Source organism: Zootermopsis nevadensis, unplaced genomic scaffold (genome assembly GCF_977971745.1).
Source record: "Zootermopsis nevadensis isolate Lab colony 2312 unplaced genomic scaffold, Znev_1.0 Znev_ptg000003l, whole genome shotgun sequence".
Lineage (NCBI taxonomy): Eukaryota > Metazoa > Arthropoda > Insecta > Blattodea > Termopsidae > Zootermopsis > Zootermopsis nevadensis.
This window is the reverse complement of record NW_028259135.1, coordinates 2,102,005-2,120,578: the sequence shown is the minus strand read 5'-3', so window position 1 is coordinate 2,120,578 and position 18,574 is coordinate 2,102,005. Positions and strand designations below refer to the sequence as shown.

Sequence of the window (18,574 nt, the reverse complement as noted above, 5' to 3'; positions counted from 1 at the left end):
TCATATGCAAGGGAGTAGTAAACACAAAAGGACTGACAGATCATGTACTGGAGGATGACCTCAGACAACAAATGCAGGAAAGTGCCTAAAGGTACAATTTGGCTGCACGCGACAGAGACGGGAGACGGACACATCGCAGCTTGTCGCCACACGCTTTTGAGGTGACGACCGAGACATGCGGCGAAGTGTTTGTTTCCTTTGTTTTGTTGAGACACACGTGCACATATTCTGTGAAAAATGAGTACACAAATGCTTCTAAAAAGGTTACTCGAAGAAGATGATGTGTTGCTGTGTTATTTGTTGCGAAAGAAACAAAGAAAACCTACGAGTTCAATATTCAAATCCAGACGTGAAGAAGGATCTTTCTGTCTGTTAATAAAGAATCATTTATCATTTTCTGCTACTAATTCTACCAATTGCTCATCTTGGTCACCAGTAAATCTAATTTCTGCCATTATTTTACTCAACAACACACGTGCTGCCTGAGCCCGTCGCGAGACACTACTGGTCCGAGAGCGGTCTCCTGTGCTTTGTCTCTGTCGCGCGCTCATAACTGTACTTCATACGATTGTACAGAGAGCAGACAGGAAGCGACCAGTCTCGGTCTCGCAACTCTGTCGCTTGTCTCTGTCGCGTGCAGCCAAATTGTACCTTAAGAGAGTTTTTAGTGAATCTGCACTACAGGGACAAATTTGAATTCATATAGGAAGATGGGATAACTGAGGCCATATTCAGAATTAAGTTTTAAAAGTTCATACCCTCCCTGAAATGTCTGAGTAGACATGAAGAAACATGTATATTCTTGTAAAATACAATTATAAATGAAACATCTGATAATGGGAAGAACACTGCATACAGTAGATAATGTGGGTATCTACAAAGTAAAGTGTGATTTTGGCTGACTTTTCAAAACACTCCCTGAAATGAAATCTGAAATATACCACTAGCAGGACTGAACTGATTTTGCCAGGTATTAGATAAGCTCTTGCCCAATCTGTAACTTAATTCTGTCATTAATCAGGCGTGGGTGCTAATGTCTGTTACTACTCATATATGCCATTAATTATCTTCTGGTTAGCAATTTGAAGGAGAATGTTTTACGAAATCCAAAGTGTTGCTGCATTGTGTCGAAATCGTGAAGTTCACAGTTTGTAATTCTTGCAATTTCTAGCCAGTTGCTGTGACAACTATACAAAAGCACAGTTACCTTTGATAATCTGGTTTGCATACTAAATGCTAATGTTTTCTGGAAACAAAACCACAAAGCAGTGTTACCATGAACCCATCCTCTGCAGCTAAAATGATGAGGCAGAACTTTGTTCCACGTTGGAATGGATTTCTCTGTGAGGTTGAACACTCCTCGTGACCCCACCGGCCTCCCAGACGAGAATTCCTCACGACGTGGTTTTGATCAAACCTTGGGTTCAGGTGGAAGGCCACATCACTCATCTGAGTTGATCCACACACCAGGTCGACTGAAAACCTATAGTTATAAAAAAAATTTCAGTTACATAATATTGGTTGGAAAGATGAAAGGATAATACTAAAATGTATCTCAGGGAAATATGGTTGGTTCCTACCTACAAGAAAACATCTGACAAAAATCAGCTGGTTAATGATGTGAAATTATAATTCTGAGAACCAGACAAATCACATACGTACACTTCATTTGTTAAATGGTATTATAACGCATTACGAATACCTGGTTGCATGTGGTAAGATTTCGCCCTCCACATCTATGACTCGGCCAACATCAATAGGCACTGGCAGTTCTCCAATGAAAGGTACCGTCTGGAAAACAAAAAAAATAGAAAAAAATATTTGGATTGTGATCTGGGTTATGATGCCATGTAGTGTTTCAGGTGGTTACCAACATCTTTGATTAACCAGTCACCTCCATTGGCAGGTAAGCTATTTTTATCCTGAAGTTCGATGTGACAGGTTATTCCAAAACTTCGGTAATCACAACAATACATGGCTTCATAATCCAAAAGACCACAATTAAACATTTCATAGCCATGAAAATTAACTACCATAGCTTGTAAAGTGCATAACAATGATGGCCACCTAACTGTGGCGAGGAAACAGTTTACTCTGTAAATGTGTGAATGAATGAATTTGTTTATGTAGTTGTTTAATTAACGACGCATTTCTAGTAGCTCAGACTAAATGGCGCTTAATGAGAAGATGATAGTGAATTTTAAATGTTGTGAAAGTAAGCGGTCGTGGCCTAATTTAAGGTACTGTCCCAGCATTTTCCTGGAAGGACTGAGGAAAACTATGGAAAACCCCAGTCAGGAAAGCTGGTATCCGGGCCGACATTTGTAAGCATGCGTATGTGCAAGAGTGGATATGGGAAAGTACTGTATTTGTATGCAAATTGCTGAATATGAGTTATCAGGGCATTTCCCCGATCCTGTTTGAAGGACTGTATATTTCTGCTTTACATTGGCTTTTCGTGGACATGACCAGAAAATGGTGAAACTATTAATTTATTCACAAGATAAAATTGTATGGTGATACTACCCAACAGAATACATTTTTGTATGGTAGAAGGCATTTTTTCTAATTCAAATTGTTCGAGATAGGCTCCCCGCACTACTTCCTGTTACTGTGCAGTTTTGCTGCAGTCGATATATGAATCGAAACGAATGTTTGTTTACTACTAATGGAACCTACATCCTCTTTCGTGCGACCTTCGAATGTGCCAGTGTTGCTGTTTATTTTGAGAAGGACCAGGGTTTTGTCACTAGTTATCAGTGGCTGTTTGTCAACATCTGAATTATTTAGCCTGGAAGACATAGATATCAGATTCGTAAGATATTTAACTAAGCTGTTACAGATGTCATAGAGGTTAAACGCCAAGATGATCTTTAATGTGCTTTTGTATTGGGTCGAAAATGAAGTTCCGGTCACTTTTAGATAAAGATCGATATTAAGTAATAATAAAAACCGTGCAGCGAACTGAATCGGCATATGTCAACAGACACTATTTGGCGAGGGAATGGGTTGACGTAGGAGCATCCAAACAACGCCGGCCCCAGCTTTCCTTCGCCAGCGGAATCGACCAAACATGTTCTGAAATACTTTCAGTGCTTCTGTTTTAGTATTACAATAAACCAAGACAGAAGGAACGGAAAATCAACATAGTGAATTGGCATTCCTGACAAATCTGTAAGTATTTTTACTTCATGAAGTATAGCTTTTAGCAATGTAGCCATTCTTTTTCCATGTTCCTGTATTTTATGGGTTTTTTTGTTAGGCCACTGGCATAATTCCGCAAAATAGGTTACGACCACTTCCCACAAATTTCCAAGAAACTTCTAATTCATTTTGAGAATACTAAAACATCCCGGAGGACAAATGGGATATCTCTACCTATTTTGCATAAAAGTGTGTAACATTAACTCATAATGAGGAGGGCGTCTGTCCCATACAAACCGACATTCGTACAGAACTGCTAATTTGGTTGCCTTATACTCCATTAGATGGTTATGAAATAAAGGAAGAGTTAATCTTCAGAAGCGACTTTGGAAAATTGTTCGTAGCACTGAAACTGACCCTTTCAGGTGGATGGATACACGAAGAATGTGAACCGATTAACTTTGAAACAGAATTCAAGACGTTCAGTCATGGTAAATGTGTCCTGCATTTCTGATATCATTGTACTGACGACACTGGTTGCTGTACATCTGCTGTTTGTAATGACACCACACCCATATAATACTCATACGACATCCTAGTGTTGACGTAATGATGATTTCACTATCTTAGTCGGCCTTCAACTGCCCCGCAGAGTGCCATGTACAGTCCTGTGTTCGAATGAAGGTTGCGAAATCTTCTCCGCGCTGTTGGAAAAAATTTAATTCGGTCTGTGTCGATCTAATAGGTCTGCAACTTTTAATGGAGCTTAACTTTTAATGTTTTCTGGAAAATATTACCTTACAAAAAATGTATACTAGACTTCATTAAGACTTAAAACTTTTATTTTAACTGATAAAGAAATGCCGAATTCCACTCACGGCATGGCTGCCCGCGTCTTTCTGTGTTGTGCTGTCCTGAAAAGGTAGGGAGGCCTTGCGATGGGCTGAACACTCGTCCATTGAGTCCTACCAGATTTGTAACACAGATTAACGTTGCTTAACGTTTTACTTTCCCAGTCAAAAGGCAATAGAAAAATAAACTACTGTTGTTCTGAGACTAATCAAATGTCGGATCAGAAATGAAGCCTTTCTAAAAGCTGAGCTGTGAATTTTTTGATAGAAAATAAAACCACAGAAATACCCGCACTCGCATATTTTTGTGGTTAACAGCGAACGTAAGCATTTTTATTTGTATCCGTACCGTAATCTGGTCAGTTCAGTGGAACGTACCGGGTTCTCCATCTTCTTATCCGTGGGGAACTGCTCTATGAAAACGAACTGTTCATCCATTTCTTGGGCGACTTCTACCGGAATTTCGTCCTCGTCTCTCTTCACGTCCCTGTTGTACCCACAACACGACAAACATCTCTTCCAGCCCATTGTTTACACATCACTGAGATCTCTCGTCACTTGCCCTGAACGGAGATCGAACCCAAATGCGCTTGCGTGGGTTTCACTGCGGGTGGTTGAGGGAATATTTTTAGGCATTATATGTAGTACTACTAACCCGTGCTAACGTGAGTCAGCTGAGTGTTAAAATTGCGGACTTACGGCATTCCACAACAGTTTGTTGGCGACCAAGTGTTGACGAGAAGGAAGGAAGGAAGGAAACAGGTGTTGGACATTGATTCCAAGACTGTGTTACGTGAACCAAAACAAACAAGGAAAGGCAACAAGCAACAAGGAAGGATTAAATACACGAATGACTGGTTAAACGAAGATGAAAAACTGTCCGACACTTTTATGTGAACGAGGACGCCATTGTTAATTCCAACGTAGGGCAATGTTCTTTTTGGAAATTAAAATCTGAAAGATGGTTCTGGTACCATGTGAATCAGTTCAGCTGGACTAGTTCCAAGACGAATTTTATATACCCCGCACTTTTTGGAATTCGTGGAAACAACGGAAGATTGTCATCACATGTAAATCCTTTTTTTCATCGTCGATTGGATCAGATGGCATGTAGTCAGTAGTGTTTGAAATGTCTTTTGATTCTACACTGAAGCAATGATTCAGAGAATATTTATTGCCTTATTACTGAGACAGTTCTCATTCAAGAGGAAAGTAAGAGTTCCACCAATATTTTTTGAAGGTGAAAGTGTTTCCGTGTACAAACAAGTTAGGGAAAGCTTGCGGTAGCCGATCTAAACTCTAGTAGTCATACGACTTTGTCAAGATTCAAAAAAACTGCTTGTAAATAAGACACTTCCAACTTTCAGTGACGTAAAAACAATTTATTGTTCGGATCATCTCTAACCTTGCTCATGAACTGAAATACCAACATGCAAGACACTAACAGTACCCTAATTTAAGATAGGGATAACTTTACAGTATGGTAACCAAGAATGTCTGCCAATTACTCCGAGTTTATTTACAGGCAGTAGACCATTGAATGCTCACAGTTTATGTAAATCAGTTTTACTTCATGATTTGATTTAGGGAACGTGTTTTTGATTTGCGATTTATTATGTGATAGCCTGTCTACTGCATTAGCCTTCATAAACCTCAAAAATGCAGGTTCCAACATAACTATTCTAACCTACTTTTAGCTGTTCTGGTAAAAGTAGTACACAACGTAGTATTGATTTGATATCTTATTACGTGTATGTGGAAACACAGAACCATGTTCTATGTTTAAAGCTCTGGATATAGCACCACACAACTCTGCAATACTGCGGTCTCTTATACGAGATTATTTACTGATAAAACTTCTCATAAAATTCATTCATTACTTAATACACAAACACTAATTGAAGTAAATTGAATTAAACTAATCTACCGTAAATAAGAATTTACATTTCTTGAGGAAATTAATAAATATTGTGACGTGTTGCCATGAGAGCAGCACAACAATGTCAATAAACAGTTTAATTGTCTGTTTATTGACATTGTTTGTTTAGCATTGTTGTGTCCAAACATTGATGCGAAGAGAGATGAAGTGTGAATCACTTGTAGGAGAAGTGTGTTGTAGAGTAGATAATTTTGTGCTGTTTTAGTTTGATTAAATTGATTATTGCTGGAGGACATCGTGGTCTCTTACAATCCAACCAAGTTTACAATCGGACCGGATTTGAGGTAGCAGACCCCAGAATAAATCAAGGGTTGACAATCAAGGTCGTATACCGTCCCACGTTACAATATATTAAAATACGACATAATATATGTGTTAATTTTAACCAGATAATTGTCTGAAACTTATTATTGAGTTACTGGATTTAATACAATTCTAATACCTGCAACGCGTCTGGGAGTTATTAGATCTGACACACATAATTCTAACTCTGTATCTTATTATCGAATTAAAGGATTTGACACGAATTATTTTAACATCTCTTAACCTGTCACTGAGTCACGAGTAAATAAGATTATAAGATCTCTTCCACGAAATTTAGTTTTGTTTACACGAGACAACACGAAATATTTTCATGCAAATGGCCACCATACTGTAAATATATTGCCCAAATGATGTGCTAACGACACTGTTCTGTTTTCACTCTGTGCACACGAATATACCACGACATACACATAGACCACGTGCATATTTTGCAAATGGTCGGCGTAACCTTTTCAGTCCACGGATTATACTTTTCACCAAGGAACACTTCGCACTGCGCACTGCGCGGTCCGTACCAGTCGCGACACCCACAAACTCTGGTTGTAAACGATTTATACTCTCTCCTTGCGCGCATGGCAGCACTGACTTCCGTGACAAGTCTTTCTCCGTCGTTAAGAAACGTAGCGTGTGACTTCATGCAAGCGTAATTTAATGTTTCACAATCACGTCTACCTCCGGAACACGCAACCCGCGGATCGTAGTACAGGAGAACACAAACTCACAAATGTTTTTCTGAAAATAAGCTCGCATTTTAATCGTCATCCAATGTTCAATGTTTGCTACGTTTCTCAGTCTAGTATCAAATGCATCAGTTCACTGCAGCGACGCTCGTCCTGTGTTGACATAAGTGACTTCTTTGTACATTGTACCCAGACACGTCATTGCACTTGAATAGTTTGTATGTGGTCTACTTAAAGTATATTTGTGAGAAAACTTTTTACAGTAAACATCTCAAGATGAAAATTGAGGAACAGACTTAACTGACAAAGTGAATTAAGAGTTGTCTTTTGAAAATCGAAGTGGATATTTGTGGTGACATTAATGTTCAGAAGCGTAAGAGTGTGCTCAGTACAGGTCGAAAATAAATTATAAATAATAATATTATAACGGCAATTAACACCCACTGCATGACATCGTCTGTAATTGGTCTGCAAGGTGCTTCCTGTTTTAGATTGTTCAAGGATCTGAAGACGTTGTGCACATCTGGCTCATAGAATGTGCTGAACTCCGCCCCCCGTTACTTAATCGACCAATTTCTCTACAATTTCACAATTCACTCGTCTCTCCAAAGAAATTAACACAACATAACCTCTGTGTTTTGATAGTACGGCCCTAATTAATCATCGTTTGTGAACCGATGGCAGAATCGCTGGTTTAATCTCTTGTATGTAGTTTATACAAAAGCTAAGCTATTATTGGCACAAACAATCACTTTCGGAATTGTGTCGTGGCCCATTACTAGACTTAGAAAGAACTATATGACACTAGATACTATCTACTCACCATATTCCGTAACATGCAGTGGCGGCCCGTCCATAAGAGGTGCAGAGCTGCAGCACCTCCTATAATATTTCAAAAATTGAAAAATTTATTTTTTGTGTTTATATAATTTGTAACACTTTATTTCCTCTATATCATTATTTTAATATTTCCCCTTACGTTGTCATCCACTAATCGGCTGAACTGATAGTAAGTCCACGGGCGAGGAGTGCGAAGCAGAACGGGGCTGTCACCCGGCTGCAAGGATTTCAGCGCGGTTAGCCGGTCCCCGCAGCCGGCTTATAGTAAACGCCCTTGCACGGTCGCGCGTGTTTTAGACTGCTCTCTTATCACAAACTGTTTCGTGGTTAATGTTGACAACTGTTTAATAATTCTGTGTGCTGACTATATTTTGTTCTAATAATGATAATAAGCAAAGGAAGTGTGCAGTACTACCACTGCTGACTCACGAGCCGCCATTGGTAACATGCCATCTCAACATACTGTCAACCACTGTCACATGCGATCAGCTGCTCGTTCGCACTCTGCCAGATGTTTGTTTTGTAGGTCACGAGTTCATTAGCAGGCGTGTATAATAAAGTATGTTAATCCTTCCCCTCACTTGGATATGCAACTATTATGGCCAAGTCATTACACGAAACGGTTTTTTGCAGTGATTTCCGGCATGTATTTGAGAGCAAAATCTGCTGATTATAGTTAGACCAGAGAAAGGGGGACAGAATGTCATGACTGTGCCTTGTTTCTATTAATGTAAATGAAAATATTATATAAAATATTCTATTAACAATACTTTTGACAAAGGAAATAAGTAATGCATGGTTACGGACTGGACGACCGTGGTTCGTTCCCCAACGGGGGCAGAGAATTTTTCCTCTAGCCTCTGCATCCAGACTGGGTCTGGGGCCCACGCAGCACCTTATCCAATGGGTGCCGGGGTCCTTTCCTGGGGATAAAGCGCAGCCGGGACATAATGCTAGTGCCGAGTTTAAGAATGAGTAGGAGCTATACCTTCTCTCCCCCCAAGCGCCTACATGGCACATAGTGGGACAGCTTTTTAAATGAGTAACACATGAACCTATATGAAAAATTAGGCTTAATTTAGTATGAATTTTAATAAATTTCTATGGGTTTAAAAAAACTGTTCTCATTTATTGACACGTGGTCTGAGTCAATAAAAAGGGATGAGGAAGAGTTTGCAATCCTTGATCTACATCTTTTAAACCACTGCCCACAAACACATCATAGTTGGCTGCTGTTTCCAAAAGGCTGTAGTGCGACTCTAGAGATTCTGGGCCCTTTAAATATAAGCCCAAGGGCAGGAAGGATCGTCAACGTTGAACTTGTATGTTACTCTACAGTACACATTACTGCCATGGGTTCAACTCAAAAAGGAAAAGACAAAGTAAATTAAGAATAAAGGAATGTCCAGCCACACATGGAAAGTATGTGTGCTGCATATTATCTAAAGTTACAATTTGGCTGCACGCGACAGAGACAAGCGACCAAGGCAGGCGTCAGAGTTAAGAGACCGAGACTGGTCGCTTCCTGTCTGCTCTCTGTACAATCGTATGAAGTACAATTACGAGCGCGAGACAGAGACAAAGCACAGGAGACCGCTCTCGTACCAGTAGTGTCTCGCGACGGGCTCAGGCAGCACGTGTGTTGTTGAGTAAAATAATGGCAGAAATTAGATTTACTGGTGACCAAGATGAGCAATTGGTAGAATTAGTAGCAGAAAATGATAAATGATTCTTTATTAACAGACAGAAAGATCCTTCTTCACGTCTGGTTTTGAATATTGAACTCATAGGTTTTCTTTGTTTCTTTCGCAACAAATAACACAGCAACACATCATCTTCTTCTTATTCTTCGAGTAACCTTTTTAGAAGCATTTTTGTACTCATTTTTCACAGAATATGTGCACGTATGTCTCAACAAAACAAAGAAAACAAACACTTTGCCGCATGTCTCGGTCACTTGTCTCTGTCGCGTGCAGCCAAATTGTACCTTAAGTGCACACTACAGAAGTGCTGAAGGAGCATTCACCATAATTTCAAATCATGGAGGCCCTGACCCTTGCCAACCATCAACAAAATAGGGAATCTAAACAGGAAATCATCATCTGCTGACATTAAGTATTTGAGGGAACAGGTTAATTAAATATTCTTCTTCTTCTTCTTCTTCTATGGCTCTCCGGTCCGTATTCAGTCCACGGCCTCCACAATTCTTCTCTTCCATTCGGTCCTACTGTTAGGTCCGCCTGTCTGAGGCTTATTATATTACTTCTATACAATTTAACTGCTGTATGTCTTTTTTGTGTGTTGTTGGATTTTGTCCACATTTTTCATGATGAAAACAATTCTGTGATGATAAAAAGTTTGGAGATTACTACATTAATGATTCGAGTAGTCCTCGCCACTTTCGTGTGAGAGAACCACACTTAACAAACTTGTCTCTGCACCTGTCCTCTCCGTCACCCAGGCTTGAACACTATGCGTGCCTTCTGGTCCAAATATGGGAATCTGCACACAACTTCCTATTGATCTTGCTTACAGTTATCCACAGTAATACGACTTGCAATGTCAGTCATCAAAATATGTTGTCTTTTCTACAAAAGATATCCATTTCCTACATGACCATCATAGAACAAGCTTTGATGGCTAAAAATACATACTAACTTTGATATATGTTCAGCGGAAGTGTTTTGCTTTTAATATAAAAATGTTAGTGTCAGCATGTTGAGTCATCTGAAATTTAAATATCTGCCAATGAATGTACTGAGGTAACTATGGAACAATCATTCATCCCTTGCATTTTTCCTGGGTTTATCAATAAATACAAGAACTACATAATATTCAAGAATCAACACTGTCAAGAAACTGCTGGAACCAATTCATAACAATCATTTGCATAGATACTTTTCATTTCTGAAATAAACAAGGTTTGATTAAAATGTCAACTGCAACAAACACAAATCTTAATATTATATTGTACATTTTTAGCACTAAGTTTTGAAGCATACAGCACAGAAAACACAACTTTACTGTACACATGAGTCTAACTAGTGCAAAAAAGAGAGAAAGTAAACAGCAACGAGCAAGACGCAGTAACGGCCACACTCGTTACAGTGACGCAAGTCACACATCTGACACACTGTAGTCAGTTATATCTTAATAATCACTATAATAGTTATAAATTAAATGCAAAGATCAGTTCAAAGAGAAATGCTGATATTCACTTGCAGTCACTCATAGGTTGACTACAATGAACTGCATCACACACACAGCAGTAGGCGATACCTATATACTATAGATCATGGATAGAGGATGTCATAGTGGCCTGGCCGATACAGGAGGTGGACAGCTGGGTGGCTCCCCTCTGGGAAGTCATGTGCGATCACTTCAGATGCTTCACCTCGATCCATGTACCGCACGCGAACTCCAACATTCAAAGCTGTGCTCAGGGCTATGATATGGATATGATCACTCTCTTTATACATTGGCTCTACCTCCTGGAAATAAGATGTAGACATGTGGGAAAATAATTAACATTAAGATGGTTCTTTGTTGAAAACTTGATAGTTATTCACCTTGTCAAAAAATTTATTGTTATGGAACCTGGAAGTTCATCATCATACGAGGTGCGATCACAAAGTTTCCAGACTGTGTCAATAGAGGGCGCTAGGGGGTGAGGCCTACATTCATAGTGAATCAGTGTGCCAGCCGGCATCATCGAATTAGCATTTGTTTCTTAGTTATGGGCGTTTTGGTAGTGCATTACACCGACCCTCCTGCGATTTCGGAATGGCGGATTTTCATGAACAAATCAAATTTTGCCAAAGACTCGCCAAAACGGCTACGGAAACCTATGAAATGCTAAAGCAAGCATTTGGGGAGTCCGCAATGGGTCGTGCACAAACTTTTGTGTGGCATTCACGTTTTAAAAATGGCCGAACCTCTGTCGATGATGACGAGCGTTCTGGACGACCATCTTCGAGCACAACGCCCGAAAATGTTACGAAGATTCGGCAGGCCATTCACGAAGATCGACGTCGTACCATCAACGACTTGTGCGACATTGTTGGGATAGGCTATGGGACCTGTCAGCTGATTCTAAAGGAAGAACTCCACATGCGACGCATCCTGTCTGAGGACCAGAAGCAGAATCGACTTCTCGTTTGTCAGGAGCTCAAAGATCTTGCAAGAACCGACCCCAACTTCCTTTCTAAGGTTTCTTCTTCCCAAAGATGAAAATTCAGCTAAAGGGAAGGAGATTTGAGACGATAGAAGAGATTCAGGCAGAATCGCAGATGGTGCTTGACAGGCTGACAAAGAAAGATTTCCAGGGATGCTTCCAGGCTTGGCAGCGGCGCTGGGATTGTTGTGTTCACTCCCAGGGGAACTACTTCGAGGGTGATGGATGAATTTAATACCTGAGATAAGTGTACGGGTTTTCATAGGAGCAGTCTGGAAACTTTCTGATCGCACCTCGTATTCACAGAATCCCATCACTAGATTGTGCAAGCTGAGTCTAGTTCACAAATTCAAAACTGTTAGTCGTTTATATGTCTTCATAATAATCATTAAAAAGTACAGTCTTTATGCAGCTTTTTACACAATCAGATAAATTAAGGTGTACTTTGAAACAGAGGGCTAGAAGTATCATTAGGCAAAGTATTTTCAGACTCACCTGATGACAGAAGTCAGCAACAGAACGATCTCCTTCAATAAAATGTTGGTAGAAATCAGAGTCCCGCTGAAGTTGCCCAGATGTTATGAGGCGCAGGTACACAACAACGTAATCGGAGTAACCCTGTTCGTTGAACAGCTTGTGTAGGTCCAGCTGTGAGAAAGAACTAGGTCCCTGTCCCACATGATCCACAACTTCCATAAACTGGAACAATCCAATGTCCCCAACGCATGCACCATCAACATCATCATCATCATGATTAATAATAATGAAATCAGACATTTGTGTGGTAAAGCTGATGTAGTAAACAACTGCATGGAGCACAATCAGCTGGTTACTAGATTAGATGAAAGAGTACAATTCAATCACAGGCTTATTATGTATAAAATTAACAATTTGGTATACAGTTTTCAGATGAATTTTCCAGACTTTGAATCCCTCACTGGTCTTGTGCTGATTTATTGCAAATATAATGTTGACAGAAAGACTAAAAAAGGTAATTTATCTGAAATCCTTTAGCATAGATTCCACTTCCTAATACCAGATTTCATAAAAATGTGAAAGTGCTTGCAAGATGAAACACATGAATGGATAAACATCACCTCCACTGTTAACTGTTTCCTCCTCTGAATAACTGTTAGATGAGCAGGTAGGACAGATTTCCACTTTCCTGCTTACAATCTTCAAACTTCTCTTTCCCCAGCATTAGAATCGAAAGGAATTTACTGAACATAAATATTAAATTTAAACTTTATACATACAGTGTCATGGAAGTCCTCAACAGTGAACTGTGGAAATCCTAGTGCCACCAAGTTGTCTTTGCTCTTGGTCGCCAAATCATGGAACCTAATCACAAAACAGAAGAAAGAAAAGTTCTTACACACCAAAAATTACCCTGAAGACTGAAAGTTATGATCTGTATTGTTAACTTGAAATACATTTCTTTTCAGTGCTTTCTCACAATCTCTGTCTTTTTCTCTTTTCCCACCAGTATACAAATCTGTCATTTCTGCTGGGTGCAGAGTTATGTCATTTAAAATCACTGCAGTATCTTCTGCATTTTAGGTTAGCAAGTAAAATGACTGGCTATGAGCCATCAACATTAACCACGCTGTAGCAATGGCCGAGTAAGAAATATGTGGGTCTACCTACTGACATGAAGTCTTTGCTAACTTTGAATTCCATGATTAACATGTTAATATTAATAGTGGTGAATAAGGTATAATAAGGAGGGATGATTTTAAAAATGCACTGTAGTTACTTGTGCTTCCAGAAGTGGACTTTAAGCATCCTGGCCTCAGTTTGCTTGCCAAGGAATCTGCATTTTTCATGAAATCATTCACAGAATGAGATTTCTGTTTTACCCCCTATGACAGTGTTGTGCAACCTTTCTATACTTGCGGCACATTAAATATTCTCAAATAGTCATGGCGGCACACCAACCACATTTTACATATCGTGGGGGGGGGAGTAGATGGTTTATAAATCGACCCCAACCGAAAAATGTTCTATTTCATGTTTATAATTATCCATCTTTATTATTGTATCATTTATTTTAAATATATTATTTGAAATAAATTAAAATACAATATTTCCTACAGTCTTACCCAAAATTTATTAATTATGTCTAAACATTTAAACTTAAAGATACTTATTTATATTTGTACATGTAGATAGCAGAAGCAAAGAAACATTCTGCAGGCGATTACACGAAGGAAAGCTAACTGGCTGGGACATATTATGAGAAGGAATGGATTACTGAGTGATATCACCGAAGGCCAGGTTGAAGGAAAGCGAGGACTGGGAAGAAGACTGATACAGCTAACCGACGACCTTAAACAAGGAAAGAAGATGACGTTCCAGGAATTAAAGCGAGAAGCCGAGAATAGGGACAACTGGAGAGCTCTTTTTGGGCAGAGCAATGGACCTGTCGTAAGACAGAACACTGAATAATAATAATAATAATAAAGATAGCAGAAAAATACATACAGTGGCAATAGAAAAGGTACATATGTTTTGCTGCAAAGTGGTTGTGTTGTTTTCTAATTCAATTTAGTAGATCTTGTCTGTCCTCAGTCTACCCAATCATAATAAAGAAAATGAAAACTGAGACAGAGCAGCAAACAAGATTAACAATTATAATATGAGGGGAAAATTTCATGGCACACCTAGATGGGCTCCATGGCACACTGGTGTGCCGTAGAACACCGGTTGCACATCACTGCCCTATGATATGATGGCAATGAACATAATGACTGGCAGAGACTACCTACAACTTCCAATGGGATATGAACTTGAGTATTCAATTGGTGAGTTACTATTCCTGCACATACATAACAATCTAGCTCTTATAGTGAGTTTAGGTTTTTATCTTAAAAATACATTCTTTTAAGAAGGAAGTAAAAGAATTATAAAAAATGAAGAAGGATTAAAATTATACTTCAATAACCGTCTCTCTCTTATGTACAGAAATGAATCAGCTGCATGTATCAAATATGCATTCACACCTGTCATATTCTTCACGATTATCAAGAAGTTGTTCCAAGTAAGCATAACTAAATGCACGGAAGAAGCAATTGCCATCTGGTCTGGTGCGGCGCATGCTCTTGTACTTTCCTGCCAAATCATGTACCTTCTGGCAATAGATATCATCCCCAGCATACTCATCTTCAAGCGTTCCAAATCCTTCCATATCACCAACTAATGCAGTTGTCTCAGAAATCTACAGCAAAACAAATCACAATAAGATGATCATCTATGCATAAATTTTGATTTGATATTTATGTTCTCTGTATAACATGCATTAAACAAATGAATATTTGGAAGATCCTTAATTTCTCTATCCCCATATTTCATCTCCAAAACTGTTCACCAGTCCAGTATAATGCCTCTAATACAACAACTTACACTGAATGCTATTGTGTTTCTCAAAAACAGCTCAACATTAGAAAAAGGTGCACGATATGACAAGAAACGTTCATCTGAAACATTTTATTTTAATCTGGTGCATATGAAATACAAAGAGAAATGTTAAGATTCCATAAACTGTTATATCATCACTATCGGCAAGCCGTCGAAGTACACATTTCGAAAATGTGAGAACTCCACACAGCAGTACTTCTTCATAATGATTACATAAAAAGTATGAGAAACTTTACTGTACCTCCTTTTCTATCTGTCGCTGCTGCTGCATGATAAGTTCATCCTGATTCACACCTATCAACAAAAAATCAGACATTTAAGAAAATAAGTTAGCACTTCAGGAGTTTTCTGGAAAATGACAGTGAATGGTTATTCAGACAGGTTTTCCTTATGAGTCAGGACACAAATGCATTAGCCACAGCCCTAACATTCATACATCTTTCTACTCCTGGTGATGGAATGAGTTAAAATTACAAATCTCAATCTGGAAACATACTGTCAAATCCGATACCTAATAATCAAACTCAATGTGCTAATACTACTGTAAAGAATCCCAATTAATCAGGACTAACCTAACCAAACATTTTACTGACACTATATGAACAGTGATATAAAGATTCTCAAATGTGTAAGTTGAGCTCATCTGGAAATTGTAGAGTCATACCATCCACGTATGAAATTATGATAGAATATATTTGGATTTCCTGTATTGTCAAAATTAACAGTTAACCATGGTTCACTTAAAACCTTTGCAAATTTAATGTTACAATTTTCCATATATTCAAATTCAGTGTTAAACTAACCATATTTTGATTTATAAATAAGGAACTTGGTGCAAAACAGTTGTCAAAATGTTAAGGGACTGTTTTATTTTTATACTATCAATTATAGTGTAGTTAGCCATAAAATTATTTTCCTTTTATCATAAAATAAGCCAGAAGTGTTATAATATGGTAACAACGACTTCATGATACATATTAACTGAAAACTGTTTTATATAAAATTTATGTATCACTGCAAAAACAAAATATTTCACATACCTGGATCAAACTTTGTGCTGGAAACTTGTGTCTCATCCCCCATGGTTCCAGTCAATGTTGTCTAATCACACAAGTCTGAAAAAATAACATTAAATTCCGTATTGTTCATGATATAGAACGAATGGTTAAAATAATTACATACACAACCAGAACATAACCTCAGGCTAACCTCAAAATTAAGTTTATTTTAGTAACGGGTTTGTAAGTACTAATTTCTTAGCATTTATACTCTTTAATGTGGTATGAATAAATCTAAAAATCAATTATTCTGGTTATTTATACTGTTCTTCGTGCATCCAATAACCCTGAGACTCACTGACAGTGAATATTCAATAGCAATTCCACTCATACCCTTCTGGCTACCACCATTTTTTGTTCCCAGCTATTATTCCCATGATTATTCCTTACCACTGTTGGTATTAATCTGTATATGTTAATCCGTGCTTTCACAAACATGCAGTATTAGTTATCTGTGACAATAACTGACAATCGGAGTGTAGACAGCGTTTTGGTTGTTGGATGAAATTTTTTTCTGTTCTATTCAGAAGATTAATGGTGGCCATAAATGTCAGGTGCAAAAGAGGTGTTTTAATCTGGGCTGATAATCACCACTTACTTCTGATTATGCGACATCTCATTAGAAATGTGCTCCTTATATCCGATATGTAGGGTGCGGCAAAGCTTAATGTTATTTGTACGTAACTTGCATTTTGAAGTTAAAGTACAGAAAACTTTTGAAGTCATTAGTATGTGAGTCAAAGTGTGTTTGTTTTTCGTATTTTGTAATCGAACCAAACATTTTATGCCTTTCCATTTATAGTATTCTTTAAGACAGTTCCTGTCATCTTTTAAATTTCTTTTTATGGAAATTACCGGTGTGGCTGATGTTGCCTAATTAGTTGTGTGAAATTGAAGTTGACACGGCAACAGTATTACGCCATGTAGTTGACCGACGTTTCAGAGGTGCTTTCTGCCTCCAGCAGTTGTGTTTAGAGATTAATCTATTCAACAGTTTCAGTGAGGTAATGCATAATGAGAAGAGATTTTGTGTTGCCAATATAGGGATCTGAATTGTTGGGTTTTTGGACCTTGTACATTGTCTGATATAAAATGACAGATGATGGACAGGGTCCAAAAATCCAACAATTCAGACTGTATACCATCATCAGAACCCATCAGAATCAATATAGGGATATCATTCCTCACAGTACTGGACAGAAGAAAGAAGAGCGAGTTGTCCTTCGAAAAGTCAGACAAGTCTGAACCTATATGTGCCCCTCCTTTTCAGAATGAGTGTCTAATTAGCATTACCAGTATTCAGTATGTATGAAGAATGGTGAGGTGAATTTGAAATATCCAAGTATTCAGGGATTTTATTCCTTGACATCAAACACAATCTGTATTGTGACCATTAATTGGCAATTGTAAAAACATGCTATGTTCTTTTAATTCCACTTAAAGCTTTCAATTGCTAATGCTGTACATTTATTAATTCCTTTCAGTCACAAAAGGAATTGACACCAGTTGCTGTTTTCATCACAGTTCCTGTGAATTTAGTGTTTCTGATAGTAACAAAGTTTTGAGAAAGTTAGACCACTTTAAGTTTTATAGTCCATGTGTCATGGCATACTCATGTCTGCTGGCTGTGCATTATTGTAGTGGGACACTGAACTGTTACTTCATAGTGAAAGTCCAGACATCAGCCCCAAAGTATGGGGGTTTCAATTCCCTGTTTGCATATCATAAGGATTAGGGGCTGTGGAATGTTTAATCACCTGAGGGTGAAGGCTCACACCAGCCCTGAAAATGCCACACACATATGCAAACATGCACAGTTCCAGAATTGAGAATACATTATGCATGTGTATGTGTGTGTGTGTATATGAATATGAACACCCAGCAAGTGGTCAAAGATGCCCAGATGACAGCATGAAGCCCAAGACACGTGATGCACGACTACACTATGGCTGCTAAGGCCATTGTTATGTTTACACCCCACTCAACTTTTTAAAACTCAATACTGTGGGTAACATTCTTTGGCCTTGTTGTATTAGAATGCTGTGTCAGGTTTTATCCTCCCGCAATTTGTGTGTCCTTCAGTATGTTATTGTTAATTTCCCAATGTATATTATGCACCACAAAATAAACATGTTCTTTAAATTACA

General features: G+C 38.4%; 2 protein-coding genes and 1 long non-coding RNA gene across 6 annotated transcripts in view; 1 reads left to right on the top strand and 2 right to left on the bottom strand.

Annotated features, from left to right (window-relative positions):
* Positions 1 to 8,231, bottom strand: part of LOC110834563 (galectin-8) — a 13,641-nt gene extending 5,410 nt beyond the window's left edge. Inside the window, exons 1-4 of one of the 4 annotated variants that reach the window (XM_087358516.1) lie at positions 7,918 to 8,231; positions 7,762 to 7,820; positions 1,703 to 1,791; positions 1,276 to 1,483 (exon numbers count right to left, since the gene is read on the bottom strand). In XM_087358516.1, the coding sequence (XP_087214642.1) occupies positions 1,276 to 1,483; positions 1,703 to 1,791; positions 7,762 to 7,776 (312 nt within the window). In that variant the 5' untranslated portion in view covers positions 7,777 to 7,820; positions 7,918 to 8,231. Of the gene's footprint in view, positions 1 to 1,275; positions 1,484 to 1,702; positions 1,792 to 4,373; positions 5,413 to 6,376; positions 7,699 to 7,761 lie in introns of those variants that run through there. The other 3 variants (XM_022073851.2, XM_087358508.1, XM_087358520.1) reach the window with 3 other exon arrangements.
* LOC147874866 (uncharacterized) lies at positions 1,917 to 18,574 on the top strand. Its single transcript, XR_015537838.1, has 2 exons — positions 1,917 to 3,174; positions 14,121 to 18,574. It is a non-coding gene; the product is annotated as an uncharacterized LOC147874866 (long non-coding RNA).
* LOC110834556 (ubiquitin thioesterase otubain-like) lies at positions 10,546 to 16,484 on the bottom strand. The gene is made up of 6 exons (XM_022073841.2): positions 16,410 to 16,484; positions 15,611 to 15,663; positions 14,955 to 15,169; positions 13,209 to 13,293; positions 12,448 to 12,651; positions 10,546 to 11,269 (listed from the first exon to the last, which is right to left on the bottom strand). Exons 1-6 carry the CDS (start codon positions 16,450 to 16,452, stop codon positions 11,072 to 11,074), a joined length of 798 nt encoding a protein of 265 aa, XP_021929533.1. The 5' UTR covers positions 16,453 to 16,484; the 3' UTR covers positions 10,546 to 11,071.

Excerpts from the sequence above, each read along its gene's own strand:
- LOC110834556 (XM_022073841.2), bottom strand. The coding sequence starts at position 16,452 with ATGGGGGATGAGACACAAGTTTCCAGCACAAAGTTTGATCCAG. Across the intron at positions 12,652-13,208 it reads TTGAGGACTTCCATGACACT|TTTATGGAAGTTGTGGATCA; the intron begins GTATGTATAAAG and ends GGATTGTTCCAG. Across the intron at positions 11,270-12,447 it reads TTGCTGACTTCTGTCATCAG|GAGGTAGAGCCAATGTATAA; the intron begins GTGAGTCTGAAA and ends TCTTATTTCCAG.